Genomic DNA, 19,400 nt, shown 5'->3' with positions numbered 1-19,400 from the left:
TCTCACATAAAATTTGTTCAGAGAGCCCAGGAGAATCTCAGATTCTGGGATTTTAGATTTTCCACCAGGTCAATGCCTCCAAGTCCACGTTTTACAGCATTGTAGAGGGAGGCAAATGTCTGGGTACAAGAGGTAACGATCTCTTCTGCCAGGGCCTTTTGGAGGTAAATTTACCCAGTAGCAGAGAGCACGCATCAGTTCCTAGACTTGTTTTACCCAGGTGGTGGCAAGTGATGGGACAACAGACTGAATCCATATGCCATCTGGGGTGTCAGGGACCCCTGTGGTTTGGAAAGGCAATCCTATGATGCAATTCCTCAAAGGAATAAGACTGTGTAAGACTGGGAGGTTTGTCATATTTGTGAAGACACGTCTTGGGTATCTCTGCAGTCCCGTGGGTGTGCACACAGCCATCGGCAGCTGTCACTTGGGCATGAAGTGAAGTAGGACAGGAGAAAAGACTTCCTAAAGCTTGGCCTATGCCCCCAGTACCTCACCCAGTTCTACCTGGAGACTAGCCATCGGCAGGGTCCATGAAGCAATCCCTCATTACACTGTTTACTCTTAAAATCCAGCGGAGGGTTTTAGCCTTGACTTTCCATATCTCTCACCTTCCATTGCTCTCTTTTTCTGTTTCCTCGAGAGCCTCATGAGCTCCTCACATAGCATTTGTGTTTTGGGCACACTAAGTGTGGATGTGCACACAACAGTCATTCATGGGCCCCCTGCACCTTGAGCTACCTCTGCCTGTCAGAACTCTCCTACAGTTGAGCCAACGCATGCCAGCACCCTGGCCTACTCCTCTCCTTCATTGGCTTCATCTGGCTTCTCTCCATGGTGCTCCTCATCCTGGGATGCCCCTCCCCAATCCTGTTCATCCATCTCCCTCCTCCTCTCCGTCCAGTCCCCAGCTCAGTTGGTTTTTTATCACGCTCCTGTCCTTGCATTTTTTCCAACTCAATTAAGCCATTACCAGAGCTAAATGAGGCGTGGGCTCTCCAAAAATCACACCTGTTGTCAGGGAGATTTGGGGGAGGGGAGGGCAGAACCTGTACAGCTGGCCAGCGGACAAGCCCGACTGGAGGAGGTGACAGAGTGTGACCAGGCAGTTTGTGCTCCCTACAGTACTGAAAGAGGCCCTCATTGTAAACAAGAGATGTCCCACCTTGAAATAAGAAATGGAGCCTGACCTAGGACTGGGGACAGTCGTGTTGATGGGGGATGGTCACATAGATGATGGCAGATAGGCTGTCCTTCCCTGATTCTTAGACAAGTGTGTACAGAACCCCTCACCATGGATGCATCCTCAGCGAGACTGGGGAAAGCTGTAACCAGAGCCAGGTACACGAGTTTGCTGATCATGACTCAAACTCTCCCAGTTTCTTTTCCCTGTTCATCCTCATTAAAGCACGCTCAACTCTCGCCTTTCCGCAACAGTGGTTCAAACCCCACAGTCTGTGACAAAGAGGGCAAAGATTACTCTACAATCAACCGAAGAGAAATCTGTGTGCTCAGTCTACCGAGACAGGTGATCTTCATTGGAAATCAATTTGGCTTCGTAAACATTTCTTTTTTCCATTTTCTTTCATGGCCAATCTAGAAATATTGTTCCTACAACCCAGAAATTGAGAGATCATAATTTTTGAGCTTACCATGTCCTGAATATACATTCAGGCTTTGTGTTTGGAAGATCTGTGCCTGGGTTGTCTCTAGGTGGACAAAGTCACTTAGCTGGAGAATTACATGGTTCCAAGAATCATTGAAGCCAGAGGCAGATAAGGGAGGATTTTATTTTGGTGAAAACTGAAAGTCAAAATGTTGATTACTAATCTGTCTTTATCCTCTGGCAAATTGATCTGAACTGTGGATCTTAGATCAGACAAAGACCTCCTACATTTTTGCACAAAGACAAGTTCAACTGATAGATTTTTTTCTTTTTTTCTTTTTCTTTTTTCTTTTTTTAAAGTATCCATTTAGCTTCAGTTCCTTGTTCAAAGCTGTAGATTCAACTGGGATCATGAAGAAGCCCCACCCACAGGACTCTTGAGGTCAAGTGTGGTGACTATTTCCCTATTCCTTCTGCAAACTGCCCAACCAGACCTGGTCTGTACCAGTCACTCTTTAACAAATATGTGTGTGTTATCTACTAAATGTGATGCTTGGTGGTACTTTGTGGTAGGTTTCAATAATGAGGAAGATACGGGCCCTGCCCCGAGATGCATTCAAAAACGTGACCCAGTTCATCCCCATAGCCCCGTCTGCTCACATCTACTTGGTAATGCTCGAATCTCTTGGGTAAGGAACTCAATGAGAAATCACCTATCTATACCGAAACATCCCTCACAACATCCTCATGATGGAGAGATCCTTCTAACTACGGGACCAGCTGCTTCCGATATGTGTCTGCCAGAATAGAGAAAAAAAACAAATATTAGCATTGGCTTTGTATGTGGTGCTTTTTGGAGGAAGGCAAACAGGATTGATTTAAATGGAATAAACTTAGTGTATGGATCACAAATGAGTTGGTGACTCAGGACAGGTCCTGTTAGGAGTAACTGGTTAAGAAAAAATACTGGAAAATCCTGGCTTAAACAAGTAGGAAATGTGTTCCCCGTGGCACGATGGTTGGGATAGTTCAGTAGTGAGTTTCCGATCCGTGAGATTCCTAACCCACAGAATCATCATTCCCTACAGTGTTCCTCCTGGTTCCAGCTGAGCCTCAACTGCCACATAGACCTCATTTCAGCAGGGCAAAGGAAGCAGACGCAGGGGTGACAGGCTGGCTCTCCTCAGCAGATTTCTTAGAAGCTGTCATAGGACTCCACCCTAATCCTGTGGGCTGGGACATAATACATAAGCAGACGGCATCAGAAATGAGGGAGTGGGGAGCAGGAGAGACTTTATTTTAGCCACTTTCCAGCTAACAATGTATTTGCTGTGGTGTTAAATGAGGGACGATACAAGATGCAAATACTAAAACTGAAGCCTGAATAGACGGCTGGATGAGGACTGAATAGATGGCTCCGTGGTTAAGGGCACTTCCTACTCTGAGTTCAGTTCCTGGCAGCTACAGTGGGTAACTCATAGCTGTCTGTAATTCTTGCTCCAAGGGATCTGATGCCCTCTTCTGTCCTCCCCAGATCCTCTCCCTCCCTCTCTCTGTCTCTCTCTGTCTCTCTGTCTCCCTGTCTCTCTGTCTCTCTCTCTTACACACACATACACACACACACACTTTGTCTTTTGAAAATACAAAATGTTGTTATGAATTATTTACAAACTTTTGCAGTTTCATTGCTACAAGCCGAAATAAGCCAAAGTCACAGCCATGAGTACCCAAAATTAAGCGGATGAACTTGGTCCTGCCCTCATTGTCACGTGGTGTGGGAACAAGGGCTAGAGAAGAAAGAAGGATGCTCTAGCAGGGAAGATGGTGGAAGGGAACAGCAGCAGACAGGAGAAGGCAGAGGGAAGGATGAGTTCAGCATTGCAGAGGTGGGGCTCCATGTGAGAGGAGCTGGAGGAGATCCACAAGGGCTGCACAGAGCCTACATTAGGCTGGCAGCCTCCACTGCTGCTGCAAACTGACCCCCTGTCTTCCATAACTTCTTGCCACGAGTTGTCTGTGGAGTGGATTATTGAGTTAGTAAACCTCCCTTAGGAGCTAATCTGTCACTGGAAAACCTTAAGAGGTCTTAGTGATTCCAGCCGGCCATAGTGTTCTCACTTCTACCTAATTCGGGGCACAAGACTCCTTATAATTCTGAGTTCTTGAGGCAGTCTTAATTCAAGTGCCAGCCTTTTCACTTCAGTGAGCCACGCATACAGAGAGCCTATTTCTCGCCTACAAAGTGGCCTGGGTGTTACCTTCTTTGTCAAATCATTGCCCGGTTTAGAGTTGACTGGAGTTTGCGGGAGCTGATACAACACCTTATCAACACAGAAGGCTCTGTCTCTTTCCAAACACTTTCTCTTCCTAGGTATCCATTTAACAAACGGTTAGCATTTGCTGGTCTAGACATTGTGCTAAGGACAGAGCCTTAGTTATGGTTAGATTTATTCTGAAGAAAGAAAGTTCAGTTTTCTGTAGGGCATCTCGTTTGTCTCTTCTTTACGTTGAGGTCAATGCTGAAGCTCTCTACAGGAACTACTGTTCCCACCCACCGGCCTTGGACTCCTAAGGACAGAATTGTATATGATTATTTATATGCTTGGCCTCTTGATCCTACCAGGCCTCTGTAAACTTTTATATCAAACTGTACAGACAAGCATGAATGTCAGATCCATATGTTGAGGTCAAATATCCAAAACTAAGATTGGAGTCCAAAAACCAGAGTGATCATGAATGTTTGGACATTTCTGGAGTGAATTTCATGGAAGTTCGTCATCTCTGATTTCTCTTCCCATGTGAAGTCCAGTGATATTGGCTAAAATGACTGTCGGAGTCTCTCAGGAGGCCAGGGAGTGGAAGTTCAGTAGGGCTAAGGACAGAGTTCAAAGCCAACAGCAATCTAGAAAGCAACTAGTCAGAGGTACAGCTAGAAAGGGTTTCTCCACGCCCTAGGCTGCCTCTTCACTCCAGTTCCTTTGCTGTGTAGAGATCCCATTACTCTACTGGTGGTGCTATCTGAGTGACTAGAGTCCCAGTCACAAAGTTCTTGTCTGTGCACGGGGCCTTAACAGTGTTTTCTGGGCCTTTTTCTCTATCAGTTTAAGAGTATTAGGTCCAAGCTTAAGGTCTTTGATCTATTTGCAGTCAAGTTTTGTACAGGGTGAGAAATACTGATGTAGTTCCATCCTGTGTGCGGACTATCCAGTTTGGCCAGCACTATTTGATGAAAAAAAAAAAAAAAAAACCCTGTCTTTCCCCCAACGTGTACTTTTGACATCATTGTTAAAAAATTAATAACTAGGCCTCAAAATATTGGACACCAAAGAATCAATAAGTAGGTTAATGAAGTGAACTGACAGTTCTCAAAGGATGAAATACAAATAGTCAATGATCATATAATAATTTGTCAACATCGCTGGCTATCAGAGAAGTACCTATGAAAGCTACACTGAAGGCCTATCTCACTCCAGAACAACAGGCATCAAGAAAACAAGGAACGGCAAGTATTAGCAAGGATGTGAAAACACGGCCTTTGTAGAGGGGGTGGGGCTGCAGAATGGTCCTGCCTCTATGGAAATCAGAGTAAAGTTTCCTCAAAGAACTAAGAATAATTTTGCCTTGTGGCTCAGCTCTACCACTCCTGGGGATTTACCCCCAAAGACCCCAGACCATCATATCACGCAAGTACCTGCACATCAGCACTGCAGCAGTGTCCCCAAGACTAAGGCATGGGGACAACCTCAGTGTACAACCACAAAGGGGTGGACTTAGAAATGTGCTTCATATAAACAGTGGAATTATCTCAGCCACAGAAAGGATGAAGTGAGGGGTATGTGTGGAGAGAGGGCTCAGCAGTTTGGAGTGCCTCCTGATCTTGCAGAGGACCTGAGTTTTTGGTAGTAAGCTCCCTAGTTGGGCAGCTCACGCTGCTTTTTATCCTAGCTCCAGGGAATTCAAAGTCCAATTTCTGGCCTTTTTGGGCACACATTCACACATGAATACACACACACACACACACACACACACACACACACACAGAGAGAGAGAGAGAGACATAGACATACACCACATACACTCACACAGACTCACACAGATACATACACACCACATATACTCACTACACACCACACACAAAAACACACACACTTACAGACACAAACAGACATAAATACCACATATAGTCACACACACACCACATACACTCGCACACATATACACCATATACACATATACTACATACATTCACACATACACACAAACACATACCACATACACTCACACACCACAAACACATACTACATACACTCACACATCCACACACACCACATATGCACACATACCACATACACTCACACATCCACAAACACACACCACATATGCACACGCACACACAAACACCACACACACACACACACACACACACACCACATACACTCATCAACTTAAAATTTTAAAGAAAAGAAAAAAAGAATTGTACAGACAAGTATGCATGTCAGATTCGTATGTTGAGGCAGGGGGTGGGGGGCTGTTCAAGGGCGGTGTTTGCCACTGTGCATATATTAAGACCAAAGGACAAGGTTTAAGAGCCCATTCTCTCCTTCAGGAATTGAACTTAGATCCTCAGGTCATCAGCTTGTGTAGCAAGCACTTCTTCTCAAAGAGCCACCTTGCTAACCCTTGTCAAAATTTCCAAGATCCCTCGCATTCAATTGCATGGCCCACCATTGAAGATGCTACGTTTCCGACGAACTGTTCTAAAAGCCTTGTAGACCATTACGTTACAAACTGGAAATCTAGACCTTCACTAAAAGGGGAGGGGGCTCTCAAAATAAATGAAAAAGGGGGTCATCTTTTCTGACATTTCTGCTTGGTTTGGAGTCAGATTTAAATGTAAATGAAGTTGGTTCTGTGTTTTCTGTAGGAGTATATGGGTAAATCATTGGTATTTTACCTGAAGGGGCTGCTACTTCTAGGACATTTCCATACACTGTCCATGCTATGGGTGGTTTACAGTCAGCAGCCACAGAGAAGGCTGGGCTTATCGATGACCTCTTTAGAAGGTGGCCTCTCAGACTTGCATACAGTCCTTCTGCAGTACAAGCAACTGATGTTTTCCGTTTCTTACATGTAGTACTGTAAGATTGTGACCTGAAGCCATACTTCTCCATCTGCTACTCCTGAGCCCCTCTAAATGGAAACTCAGAGCTACCTCTGTCATCGTACTGAAATGAAACACAGGCTTAGCTGAATCCACTTCCTCTCTTTTCTTTTAGAAAACATCTCGGGCAGCCTCTACATGATGTCGCTTCTCGGGACTCGAGGACCAGCCACCCTACACCTCTACAACAGAGAAGGCAGAAATGGAGACCCAAAGGCCATCACTCCTGCTCTGTCACTAACCACTCTGTAATCATGTCTCCCCACCAGAAGGTGTGAACCGCACCAGGGCCGTGGAGTTCTCGGGCTCCCAATCCACTGACACCTTTACCTGTCCCCTGAAGAGAAGGCAACGCTATGGCATCGTACAGCTGCTGTTTGGCCCTCTTGGCTCTTGCCTGGCACTCCTCTGCCTATGGGCCTGACCAGCGAGCCCAAAAGAAGGGGGACATTATCCTAGGAGGTCTCTTTCCTATCCATTTTGGAGTAGCAGCCAAAGATCAAGATCTGAAGTCAAGACCAGAGTCTGTGGAGTGCATTAGGTAAGGCAAGGCTGATTCAAGGGTATCTCCGTTTCTGGATGGTAGAGAAAAAGCTGCATGGAACCCAAAGGGGCACTAAAAACCTTTTCTCTTGTTTTCAAAACAACTGGTTATCGTGCTGAGGATTACTGATGCCTCCTTTCCTTTCCCTGAAGAAAACACCAGGTATAGAAAACACCAGGCCTGTCAAGGGCCAGTAATTTGGTAGCCAGAGCATGGCTGTTCATGTAGTATCAGCAGCTGGCAGTGGTGTCGCTCAATTCAAGACCAAGAGGGAGTCGAGTTGAACAGGGTGGTACATCCTGCAACTGCAACATGGACGCAGGAGGATTGAGAGTTACACGTTATACACCAAGACCCCGTCTCAGTAGTAGGGCCTTGTCCCAAAACAGAAACAGATAATAAACAAACAAACAAACAAATAAATAAATAAGGCTGGAAATTTAGCCTAGTGTGCAGCTCTTCCTAGAATGCACGTGTGTTCAATTCTCAACACTGCAATACTGATTTATTTATCCAGTCACCAATTAGTTAATTAAGCAAGTATGGACAGAAGTTCATTTTAGCTCATAAACTTCTGTAGTACATTTCTCTTTGACCTATGTGCTCTAGAGACCCATGGGTCGTGGCTGCTGTGTCCTTTCTACTGTCGTTCATCTTTTATAAAGGTATTTAGAGTTGAAAAAAGCAGGGTGGTGGCCTCTAAGACCCAAGCAAGCATTTTCTAAGTGCAGCCACTATATTTTGAAACTATTTCTGTTCAATGTCTTTCGCATAAGAAGCTAAACTCCTTCCTGTGCCCTACTCCCCGACACTATCCACATCTGACTCTGTCACACACAGAGATCATACCTGGCACAGATGGGTCATCACAGAACACTTAGGGATCCAGGGGCCTCTCAGGACATTGGAAGGCGACTAAATGTCCCTCCAGATCTTTTCTTCTCTGAGCCAATAGTCTCAGTTTTCTTATCAGTTCCTGTCCTGTGTGACTTTTTAACCCCTCACCATTCATTCTACTAGTCCCCTACCTGAGGCTCCCTCTTTGATCTTGACCCCTTTAGAACATGGCATCCAGCCACAGGCAGCTCCATAGCAGGATGTGAACAGCAGAGTTCCACCTTGCTTAGACAGGAGAGAGCTCAGAGGCCATGCACTCACCTCACATATGACTCAGCTTCGCAGAGAGCATTGCTTTCCTGCCGCAGCCCGAATTCTAGAGGGGACCCAGCCTTCCCCTTGATAACTGGAAAAGGAAAAGTGAAGGTCAACATTATCTCAACAAAACTGGATTTCTGTTCATGGCATAAGGACAGCCAGGGACATTTTTTTCTCATGAGTATGGAAAAAACTATCTGTAGGATTGCATCAAAATTGACTGTGTCTTCATATGGTCCACATAGACAAATGCTGCCCATGTTGCTCCTTATGGAACAGCCTTGTAAAGGAACAAAATGCTTGCCCTGAAAATAGCAGAAACAGCTTAGCAGGGGTTTTATAAAAAATAACGTTTGATCAATTTTTTAAAAATAATCTAGCATCTCCTAATAAGGTTACAAGTTTGAAACAAGTGACTAAGTATTGAAAGAAACATAAGGTGATATGGAAATTTTTACATCCAAGGTTAGACCAATAACTCTGGAAACCCGACCATACGATAGAATACAATGTGTCCTGTCACTGAGTTCACTTTGGACTCAGAACCCAGAGGAGGCGGAGCCTGACTCTGGTGAAGGATTTCTCACTGCACTCCGATTTGCTGAGTCAGCACATCTATCCAGGCTTCACCCTCCCGAGCCAGGGAGAAAGAAAACTGACACTATTTCTTTGTTGATTTATTTGATTTCTTTTCTTTTACTTAAAATAATGTTCTCTAAAAAGTAGCAATGGCCATTTTTTAAAAGCAAAAATTATAAATGAGCCCAATATAGAATTTTAAAGGCATCTCCTACCCCTTCTGTTCGCAGTTCTTTAAATACTTAATATTTATCAACTAAATGATCATTTCTCTTTCTGCTTTAACCTCCAGGAATGTCACAGTGTAAATTTGTGACAAATCTGTACATCTGAGGTTATTTTTAGGTTCCCACATAGTAATATCCTCATCTATTTACAGTCCCCTGGTGCTTTTTTTTTTTTTTGGCGGGGGAAGGGGGATGTTAGGGGACTTGCTATGTAGCCCAGAACTGGCCTCAAACTCACAACCTTCCCACTGCAGCCTGACAATTACACAGCACAGAGGCAGGCGTCACTGACCCCAGCCATGCCTTACGCCCAGACCTTCACACCTTCACAGAATACTTACTACACTTTCACATCAGCTACTGCGATGTTCATGCTAGAGAATGCAGCTATAAATTATTCAACTAAATACCAGTAATAGTCATTTATATTACTGTTCCCTAATTCAACGGGAATGCACTGTGCTGGGATTTTACCTGTCTATCTCATGACATCTTTAAAGGCAGCCTAATAGGAGAGCATTGTTCCTGGTACACGGAGGACCTTGGACCTCGGAGGGTACATCCCAAAACTGAAGGGGAACAGAGCCAAGGTTCAAGCCCAACGCTGACAGTCCTTACTCCAACACAGTCTCCCACCATGTCTATGTCTTTCTCCCAGGTATAACTTCCGTGGATTCCGATGGTTACAAGCCATGATATTCGCCATAGAGGAGATAAACAGCAGCCCCACCCTTCTTCCCAACATGACACTGGGATATAGGATATTTGACACCTGTAACACCGTCTCCAAGGCGCTGGAAGCCACCTTGAGTTTTGTTGCCCAGAACAAAATCGATTCTTTGAACCTGGACGAGTTCTGCAACTGCTCTGAGCACATCCCTTCGACCATTGCCGTGGTGGGAGCCACTGGCTCCGGTGTCTCCACGGCGGTAGCCAACCTGCTGGGACTTTTCTACATCCCCCAGGTAACACTGCTTTCCTTCCTAAGACTTACTTTTATCACTTTAAATTATGTGCACAGATGCAGGTGCCTTCAGAGACCCGACGTGTCAGATCTCCCGGAGCTGGAGTTACAGGTGGTTGTGAGCCACCCGACACGGGTCCCGGGAATCGAACTCAGGTTGTCTGAAAGAACAGCTCAACCATTTAACCTCTGAGCTGTCCTCCACCTAAGTGGCAGCTCCTTAGATGGGCACCAGACTCAGGGAGCAGGAGAAGCAGGTTTGAAGAGTTGCAAGCTGGCAGTGTCCTCCGAGGCTTTCCGTAGACGCAAAGGTAGTTGGGCACTGTATCAAGAGCACGGGGGTCTCTGAGACTTAGACCTTTACTGTTCTTCCAATATCCGTTTCGACATAACTCTCGTGTATATGATTGGATCTTTTTTTCCTCACTGTTATTTCCCATGTTGCTCCTTTGGTAACTGGACTTCTATTTTTACCAAAAGGAATATGATTCTGGGACCATTCAGAAAAAAAAAAATACCTGCCCCTAATTCTTTTTCCTCAAAGTTTCTTCTTCCCTATTGTTAGCTTATGTTCAAGGGGAAATAAAGCTTGCTTCCCCATAATACAGGAGCTTAATCATGGTGTCATGCATTCTGAGATGGAGCATACCCTAATATCCCCCAACAAATATTGACAGAGTGTATATGAACCGTCCCCATCCTACAGGGACTCAGCCCGGGCAGGTGCATTTTCAAATACTAATCATTCACCAAACCAAGTCTTTTATAAGCATAGATTCAAAGTTGCGTCCCACTTCTCCAACACCAAACAACAGTAAACTCTAAATGCCATTTTATTACCTGATTTCCCCCTTTAGCACTACGGCCTATCAAGTCAACCTTTAATTAATAACTACAGATCCATTATGTCACTTGTCAGAGTGAAAGTTGCAAGTAGATTAATGTCTGTGGATAAGAAAATAGAATCGGCTCGGTTATGGTATAGCGTTCAGTTGTAAATTAGAGGATCAGACTTCAAAATTTTTCAGTGTTTAATATTTGAAACAATATTCAAAATTCATATGACTGAGTTCCCGTGTCTCTTGTTGCAAGGAGTCTGCTTTCTTTGCTGAGAACCTTAATCCTTTTGCAGACTCGTAACATCAGAAGCATTTACACTTCCAGGGAGTAAAGATGTTCCACGTAGGAAACCCCTGGCTCTGCCATGTTTGTACCAAAATGCTCTGACCCAGTCAGCATTAGTCAATGTGCCGGTTGTGTTTAAATCTGGCAGACTGTGAAACTATTTTAAAAATCACCACGAAGGTAAGTTCTCAGCCCAGTGGTAGAAGATGGGGATGATGTCAGGTAAAGAATGAGAAGGGAGAGCTTCACTTCCGCATGGCTGAAAGACAAGAAAAGTATGATCTATTAAAGTGGAAAGGAGGCTGCAGTGGGCCGGGTGTGGAGGTTGGTACTCAAACCTTTAATCCCGGCAGGTGGAGCTCTACATCATGAGTTCCGGGCTGGCTACCTATAAAGTGATACTTTGTCTCAACTTACCTTCATGGTGCATTTAAAATAATGCTGCAGCGTATGCCCGCCAGATTTAAACACACAGCAGTGCACATAAAGAAACGCTGTCTCAAATAATAATAATTAAAAATAATAATAATGATGATGGGAGGAGGAAGAAAAGGGGGAGGATGATGGTGATGATTATCAGTCAATTTTCAGCAGGAGTTCTTTTCCGTGGCTTCACGTTAGAATCACCAAGGGAGCTGCTTGGGCCCACCCTGCAGAGCTCATCGCCTAACAGGCTAGGATGCAGCCTATCTGGAACTTTGATCCTTCCCCAGTGAATCGCACTGCAGGGTTGGAAAACACTGCTCTGAGGTTAGGGCCACAGGCCTAACCCCACTACTTATATGTCAATCATGCCCCCAAGTGGATGTAATAGATGGAAGAAACTGGCCAGATGGTTGTCTGAATTTTCCATGTGTGTTGCTTTTCCTTCTGTCAGGGAAAGTTTGATGTGTTTTTGAAGGCTTTCTGTTTTGGGAGGACATGGAGTGACGTATACTTGACTTTATAGGTTGTCTTTTGAAAACAGGTCAAGTATTACATTACATACATTAATAGACTATACCCAGGAGAGACAGTATGAGCTTTAATTTGTATCCTTTTATAAACATTTTTGGTCCGTTTTTCAAAAGTAAATGAAGAAATGAGCAATTATGGGCAAATGTCAGAGAAAATCCCTAACTCTGAAGCTAGTTTCTTTTTCTTCTTCTTTTTTTTCTTTTTTAAAGATCTACAAACAAAACTTTTGAAAATTAATAATATAGATATGGCTAGGACATCTGTCACTCCATTGATCGCCATGGTTGATTGAGTTGATCTGGCTGGCTAGGCAGGTGTCCCCTTCCTCCCCAACCACTCCAGGTACATTCTTCCTGAAGCTGCTCACATGGCCGACGAGGATCTTCCCAGACAGTCGAGTAACTGTGCTCCCCTGCTAGGACCCCCAAACAGGCTCTCAGAAATTAATAACACGTACATTATCGCTTCATCTATTCACCTAGATCCTGGACTTCTATGGAAGCAGGAGGGGATTATTCAGATTAAAAAAAATAGTTGTCACTTTCATATTATGGCTTCTAAGATCAAAGCCCTTATCAGAGTGGTTGCCGTTGGCAAATTTGATTGAGTCTTTCATAGCTCAGTGTCTTGGATATTTTTCATGTTAAGACTCTAACTCGGTGAAAAGGATGCCTGTTGGAAATGCTTAGTTTAAAAGATTGCCCACATGAAGCTAGTTATTCCCATTAGTAAGAAGTGTACCCAAAGCACCCCTGTTAATCTCTTCAGCTTGTTTTCTGAAGAAGTTCAAGGGTGTCTTGGGGAACTAGAGAACGGCGGCTGTTAAAGGCTACTTCACTTCCCAGAAGGACTCTACTAAGAGCTGTTCATCAGAAGAAATGCTCTGATAACTCGGGACTCCCTAGCTGGTGAACTGTGGTGACTCCCGGGGGTGCTACCAGGGGCCCAACCAGGGTGGTGATTCTCTGATCCTTTCAGGCATTAGGTGGGGCTTGAGGAGAAGAGAACTTGAGCATTCCTGCTAGGGTAGTCAGCTCACCCATTGCCCATCTCCTGGGCCGTGATATTTCTCTAAACAGTGATCTCTGAACATCAGAAACTTTCTGTCTCTGATGGACACCCATGTGCAAATGCAGAGCTGCTATAGGGCAAAGTGGGTGCCTATCAACAACACACCTCCTCCAGGCCCCCTTTCTGCCTCTATCGAGTCTCTGAGACTCACATCAGAGTCTGGACAAGTTATCTTAGTCATCATCTGCAAAGAAAGGGGATTTGGGTGATAGTGGAAGCTCCGAGAAGCCGGGAGAAGAAAAGGTGTTTTTTCTGGTGCTATTTAGTGAGGTTTGTTATTCTTTATTGTACTGTGGGACAGCTGAGCCTACAATGACTTAATTGAGCCTAAAAGCTAAGAGGCTCTGGGGATTTACCGTAATTGGTGTTCTTTTTATGCAAGAGCGGGGAAAGTAGGAGAGGAATGCTGGGAAATGGGAAGAGAAAAATGATCAGAGTTGGAGGAAGGACCTCCTTGGGGATCCTCTGAAGAGCCTGAAGTTTATAACTATAGGAAAACTGACTCTCCCAGACGTTGGATTCTGGACAAAGCATTCATAACAGTAAGCAGGAGACTATAATGTTCAGATCGGAACTAGGGCCCAACAGACAAAACTTTGCGAGCACATGGATCTAGAATAACCAAAGAGGCACTTCAGAGGAAGCTAGCAGGCACAAGACTCCTTTAGAGAGAAGCCTATTCCACTATGAAGGGGTTAAATCTATTGCTAGTAGCACTTTAAAAAGCATGGTCGTGAAGAATCATGCACTGGGAATCAGGAAGTTCCCCGAATAAACTAACTGGTGCTTGGGGGGTTCATGTTGGGGCAGAACGGAACTGCCTGATTGTTCTCACACCTCCATCCTGCCCACATTGAACACATTTTATAAGTGACATTACGTTAGTCCTTGAGACTGGCCTGTCACATCACTCTCACTCACTCATTCTAAGTTCTTGGTTCTTCCCAGGTGAGCTACGCCTCCTCCAGCAGGCTCCTCAGCAATAAGAACCAGTACAAATCCTTCCTCCGCACCATTCCCAATGACGAACACCAGGCAACCGCGATGGCCGACATCATCGAGTATTTCCGCTGGAACTGGGTGGGCACAATTGCAGCTGATGACGACTATGGCAGACCTGGCATTGAGAAGTTCCGAGAGGAAGCCGAAGAGAGGGATATCTGCATTGATTTTAGCGAGCTCATCTCCCAGTACTCTGATGAGGAAGAGATCCAGCAGGTGGTCGAAGTGATCCAGAACTCTACGGCCAAGGTCATTGTCGTTTTCTCCAGCGGCCCGGACCTAGAACCTCTCATCAAGGAGATTGTGCGGCGTAACATCACAGGCAGGATATGGCTGGCTAGCGAGGCCTGGGCCAGTTCCTCCCTGATTGCTATGCCTGAGTATTTCCATGTAGTCGGGGGCACCATTGGGTTCGGTCTGAAGGCTGGGCAGATTCCAGGCTTCCGAGAATTCCTACAGAAAGTTCATCCCAGGAAGTCTGTCCACAATGGTTTTGCCAAAGAGTTTTGGGAAGAAACTTTTAATTGCCACCTCCAAGAAGGCGCAAAAGGACCTTTACCTGTGGACACCTTCGTGAGAAGTCACGAGGAAGGTGGCAACAGGTTACTCAATAGCTCTACTGCCTTCCGACCCCTCTGCACAGGGGATGAGAACATCAACAGTGTGGAGACCCCTTACATGGATTACGAACATTTACGGATATCCTACAACGTGTACTTAGCCGTCTACTCCATTGCGCATGCCCTGCAAGATATATACACCTGCTTACCCGGAAGAGGGCTTTTCACCAACGGGTCCTGTGCAGACATCAAGAAGGTTGAGGCCTGGCAGGTAAGTCTCTCACTTAGCTAGTAGTTCTCTGTGTAGTAAAGCAGAACCAAGGTGGCAGAGCAAAGAAACATAATGACTACATTATTTACTTTTGTGGCACTGTGACCCAAAGTACCTGAGAGACCAACTTAAAGGAAGATTTATTGAGACTCATTGTTCCCAAGGGTCTAGTCTATGTGACATTTGGTCCCATGTGCTTGGTAAGGACATCATTGCCATAACAATATGTAGCAGGAGAGGACTGTTGTCTTCTTGGCCAACCAGGAAGCAGAGACAAGGACTAGCTCCTCCTCCTCCTCCTCCTCCTCCTCCTCCTCCTCCTCCCCATCCTCCTCCTCCTCCCCTTCCTCCTCCTCCTCCCCTTCCTCCTCCTCCTCTCCTTCCTCATCCTTTCCCTCCTCCTCTCCTTCTTCTTCTTTTCCCTCCTCCCCTTCCTCCTCCTCTTCCTCCTCCCCCTCCTTCTTTCCCTTCTTCCTTTCTATCAGGGCCCTCAGGCAGGGGGATGGTGCCAGCATCAGTCTTTCTTCCTCAGCTATTTCTCTCTGAAGGCACATTCCTGGTCACACCCTCCATCTCCTGGGTGATCAGTTAAGAAAATGAAGATTAGTCATCCAAGTGATTACAAAAATTGCAATATCAAAATGAGAGCAAAGTAGGACTTTGAATTCATGAAACCTTTTCAAACATCTGAGAAGCCAACTGCCACAAAACTGATGGTGTTTGATTACCTGTCTCTGGGAAGCTTCAGCTCAACCATCGATTAGTCCGACGTCCAGAACACCTAATAACGCATTGCTCCTAAAAGTCCTCAGGTGTCTGGGGACTGGTGTAGTGTGGCTTGAGTAACATCCAAGTTAAAGATATTTTCCCTTGTGAATAACCAGCATTTGTCCAATCCCTATAGCATTCCGTATGCTTACAGGGAGGAAAGTGGTACTGTGTGCAGACACTGCATTCGCCATATGTCGTTCTTCCTGTACTGGACTGTCTGGCTAATCAGCTAAGCACAAACTTGGGACACAAGCATACGAAAGGCATTCCAAGCCAAGACAGTAAATGTTTCAAAGGGAAACACTAGCCATAACTACAAAAAAAAAATAAAACAAAATCAGGACTTAAGAGAAGGTCTTAGTTATTTAGGTGTCCTGGAGTTCTTAATTATACACAGAAGTGACATCACTGTGTTTGTCATCTCATGAATTTCTGAAGGGAACAACCAAGTGTGGATTATATCCTATGTGGCTGCTTGTGTCTTGCATGTCACCTCTGGTTTTTCAATCAGATTCTGTTTTATACCTTTTGTATGTCTTTCTCAGCTCCAGAATGTAGCAGAGAAACTGCATAAAACATGGAATGAGGTATTCCTTGATTCCGAATCACATGGCCTAGTTTCACTATCCCCTTTCTAAACTGTGATCTTAGGCAAGCCAAGACTCCAAGTGACAGCCTCTTCGCTTGTAACATGGACCTTACGTCTAACTGGCTGTCCACACGAGTTTCTTTTTAAAATGAAACGAGATATGAAAACAAGTTGTGAACTTGCAAGCTATAAACAAATATGTGGCTATCACAGTGATAATTTGTGTGTGAATATATGTGCATGTATGGGTGTGGGCATATGTGTCACATGCATGCAGACATCAGCAATCAACTCTTGGGTTCCTCCCTCAGTAGCTCTTCACCTAATTTTTGAGATGAGGCTTCTCACTAAACCTGGAGCTCACTGATGGTCAGTGAGCTTCCTGTCTCTGTCTCTTCCTCCTTCCCTCCAATGCTATGACCACAGAGATGTACCGTCATGTCTGACCTTTTACGTAAGTGCTGGAAACTGAACCCAGGTCTTCATGCAAGTATTTTAATGGCTGAGCTATTTTTGGCCCTCCTAATACACTCATAATCAACCAGCAAAACAACTTTGTATACAGTTCCCCATCGTCACAAACCTTTCAGGGAAAGATACTAAGAAACAAAAAGCATGTAACTTATGAGTGTTAATGTAGCAACTCCCATGCACATCTAAGGAGTAACTGTCTGGGCTCATAAAACAAGTCAGGACTCACAGGTTCCCAGCCCTCCTTGAATGAATGGGAAGTCTTCCTCAGACACCACTGGCAACAGAAGTTTCTAACCTCTGTGGGGTGCCCAAACCTCCTCTTTACATTGAACCGCTACCAAAACATTAAGCTACAATGAAGACCTCGGGAGACATGGTCCAGTTGTAAAATTTTAAGTAAGACAAACCAAACAATAATATCTGGGTGGTAAATATGTCTTCACAGCTGTAGCCCATGGAAGGAAGACCTTGGCTCTTGGAAAATGCTATTGGAGCAGGGTAGGGTTAAGGGAAAAGAAGTTTTCCTTGGGAAACTTGGCTTTCCAGTAACTCTTCTCCCAGACTAGGAAGTAAGATGGCCCAGGCTAAGTTTGAGTCGGGGGGGGGGGACTATAGTTATGATTCAAGCTTATTAGTAATGTAATAGAAAACCCAAGCCAAATTGACTTGTGCAAAGAGGGGGAAAGGAAATTTTGTGGCTAGCGTTCCCACCACAGGTGACTCCATCTGTCTTTCTGTTCCTTATTCCCCAGTGTCACTGTTTGCAGCCTCTGCAGTAACTTTAAGTTCAAAAAGTTTAAGAAGGAGGGGTGAGTGGGGACTGGAAAATGGCTCTTGGGAGTACTGAGAATTGAGTGGCACGGGCACTACCTAACACGTCTTCCGTGATAACTACAGTCTCCACTAAGGCCTTGTCCAGCCTCTCTAAGATCTTGACCATGTCTCTCGCTATCCGATGCACCAGCAAGTAGTGACATCATTATGAGAATCTATATGGGCAGAAGCCTGACATCTATGTGCAGTCTCATCCAAGAATTAGCTTGCAGCCTGGTGTCTACCAGCTCAAACTCTGCTTCTAAGCCACTTGCCCGGCACCATCTTTCAAATCATGTATCAATTTTGGGTGTGGAAATCTTGTTAGCTGTCGGCATGGTATCTTTGCCCTTCATCTCTTCAAGTCTATGTACCATCAAAGGAAGACCTGTGTTCCATGAAAGGTACACCTAAGGAACACCATGTTTTACTTCTAAGCACTATCCACCATGAACTTTTCCTTTCTGTCAAAATTCAGTCTCTCCTGGAAATCTTTTCCAGTCAGACTCTCGTGTACTTCCAGCCTCTTAATTTTTCTTCCTCATTTTTGATGGCTCCCTGCCAAGCATAAGCTTCTTTGGTTGATGGAAAGTCCTACCTGTGCGTGGACCATTTTTGGCTTCTTGGCTCTGGCTAAATTCTACTGCCTTTTAGAAGGTATGCAGATAGGGGCTTCCTACTTGTGCCTGCAATGCACACATTAGCTCTAGAGTCCTGTGTGGGAATACCCTAGAAGACCACAAGATGGAAATATCACCACACAAAAGAAAGTGGAATTCTCAGAACTTGCATGCATTTACCTTTCTCTGAGATATGTGTGGAAATGCACCGGGGATCCTGCTATGTCTTCATCCCCGCCCTGCCTCCTGATTTAATCATTCTTTTTCCTCCCACCACTTCACAAAGAAATCAAAGAAGCAACACGTCATACCAGTGTACCATCTAAAGAAGAACTTCACATGTTCTTTCACAGTGGAGTTATCATTTTCTTTTGAGAATTCTGAAAACAGAAGAATGCCTTCTCTGGGAGAAATACTTAAATGCTTTTTTTTTAAAATTTTAATTGCTTTTTATCGACACGCATTCATTGCACATAGTGATGAGCTTCGTAGAGACATTTTTATTCAAGTATGTCATGTATCTTGACCACATTCTCGCTCCCTTACGTTCCCCTTTCTCCCCTCTTCTGATCCCCATTGTTTCCCAGACAGTCTCACTTCTGTTTTCTAGATGAGATTTATATATCTGTATAAAATCTACGATCCACAGAGAAGAAAAAAAAACATCAAAACATGTGATATTTGTCTGGCTGATTTTGCCTAATGCGATCTTCTTTGTTTCTATCCATTTTTTGGATAGAAATTAATGACATAATTTCATTCTTAGATATGGCTGATTCAAACTCCATGGCAACCACACCAGGAGTCATATGTGGTTCTTCTTTCAGCTTTCTGGGGAAATCCATACTGGCAGTCATGGTGGCTAGTCTAATTTACATTCTCACCAGGACGCTACAGAGGTTCCCTTTTCC

At 44.7% G+C, this 19,400-nt stretch overlaps 1 protein-coding gene across 1 annotated transcript in view; it reads left to right on the top strand.

The window, feature by feature from the left end:
• The window catches only part of Casr (calcium sensing receptor), a 70,764-nt gene that overhangs the window by 37,380 nt on the left and 13,984 nt on the right, over window positions 1-19,400 (top strand). The window contains exons 2-4 of the mRNA XM_032900174.1: window positions 6,883-7,308; window positions 9,931-10,237; window positions 14,338-15,222. Coding sequence (XP_032756065.1) covers window positions 7,124-7,308; window positions 9,931-10,237; window positions 14,338-15,222 — 1,377 coding nt within the window. The 5' untranslated portion in view covers window positions 6,883-7,123. The remainder of the gene's footprint in view (window positions 1-6,882; window positions 7,309-9,930; window positions 10,238-14,337; window positions 15,223-19,400) is intronic.

Source organism: Rattus rattus, chromosome 4 (genome assembly GCF_011064425.1).
Source record: "Rattus rattus isolate New Zealand chromosome 4, Rrattus_CSIRO_v1, whole genome shotgun sequence".
NCBI lineage: Eukaryota > Metazoa > Chordata > Mammalia > Rodentia > Muridae > Rattus > Rattus rattus.
The sequence above is the reverse complement of the archived record's forward strand: the minus strand, read 5'-3'. Positions and strand labels throughout refer to the sequence as shown.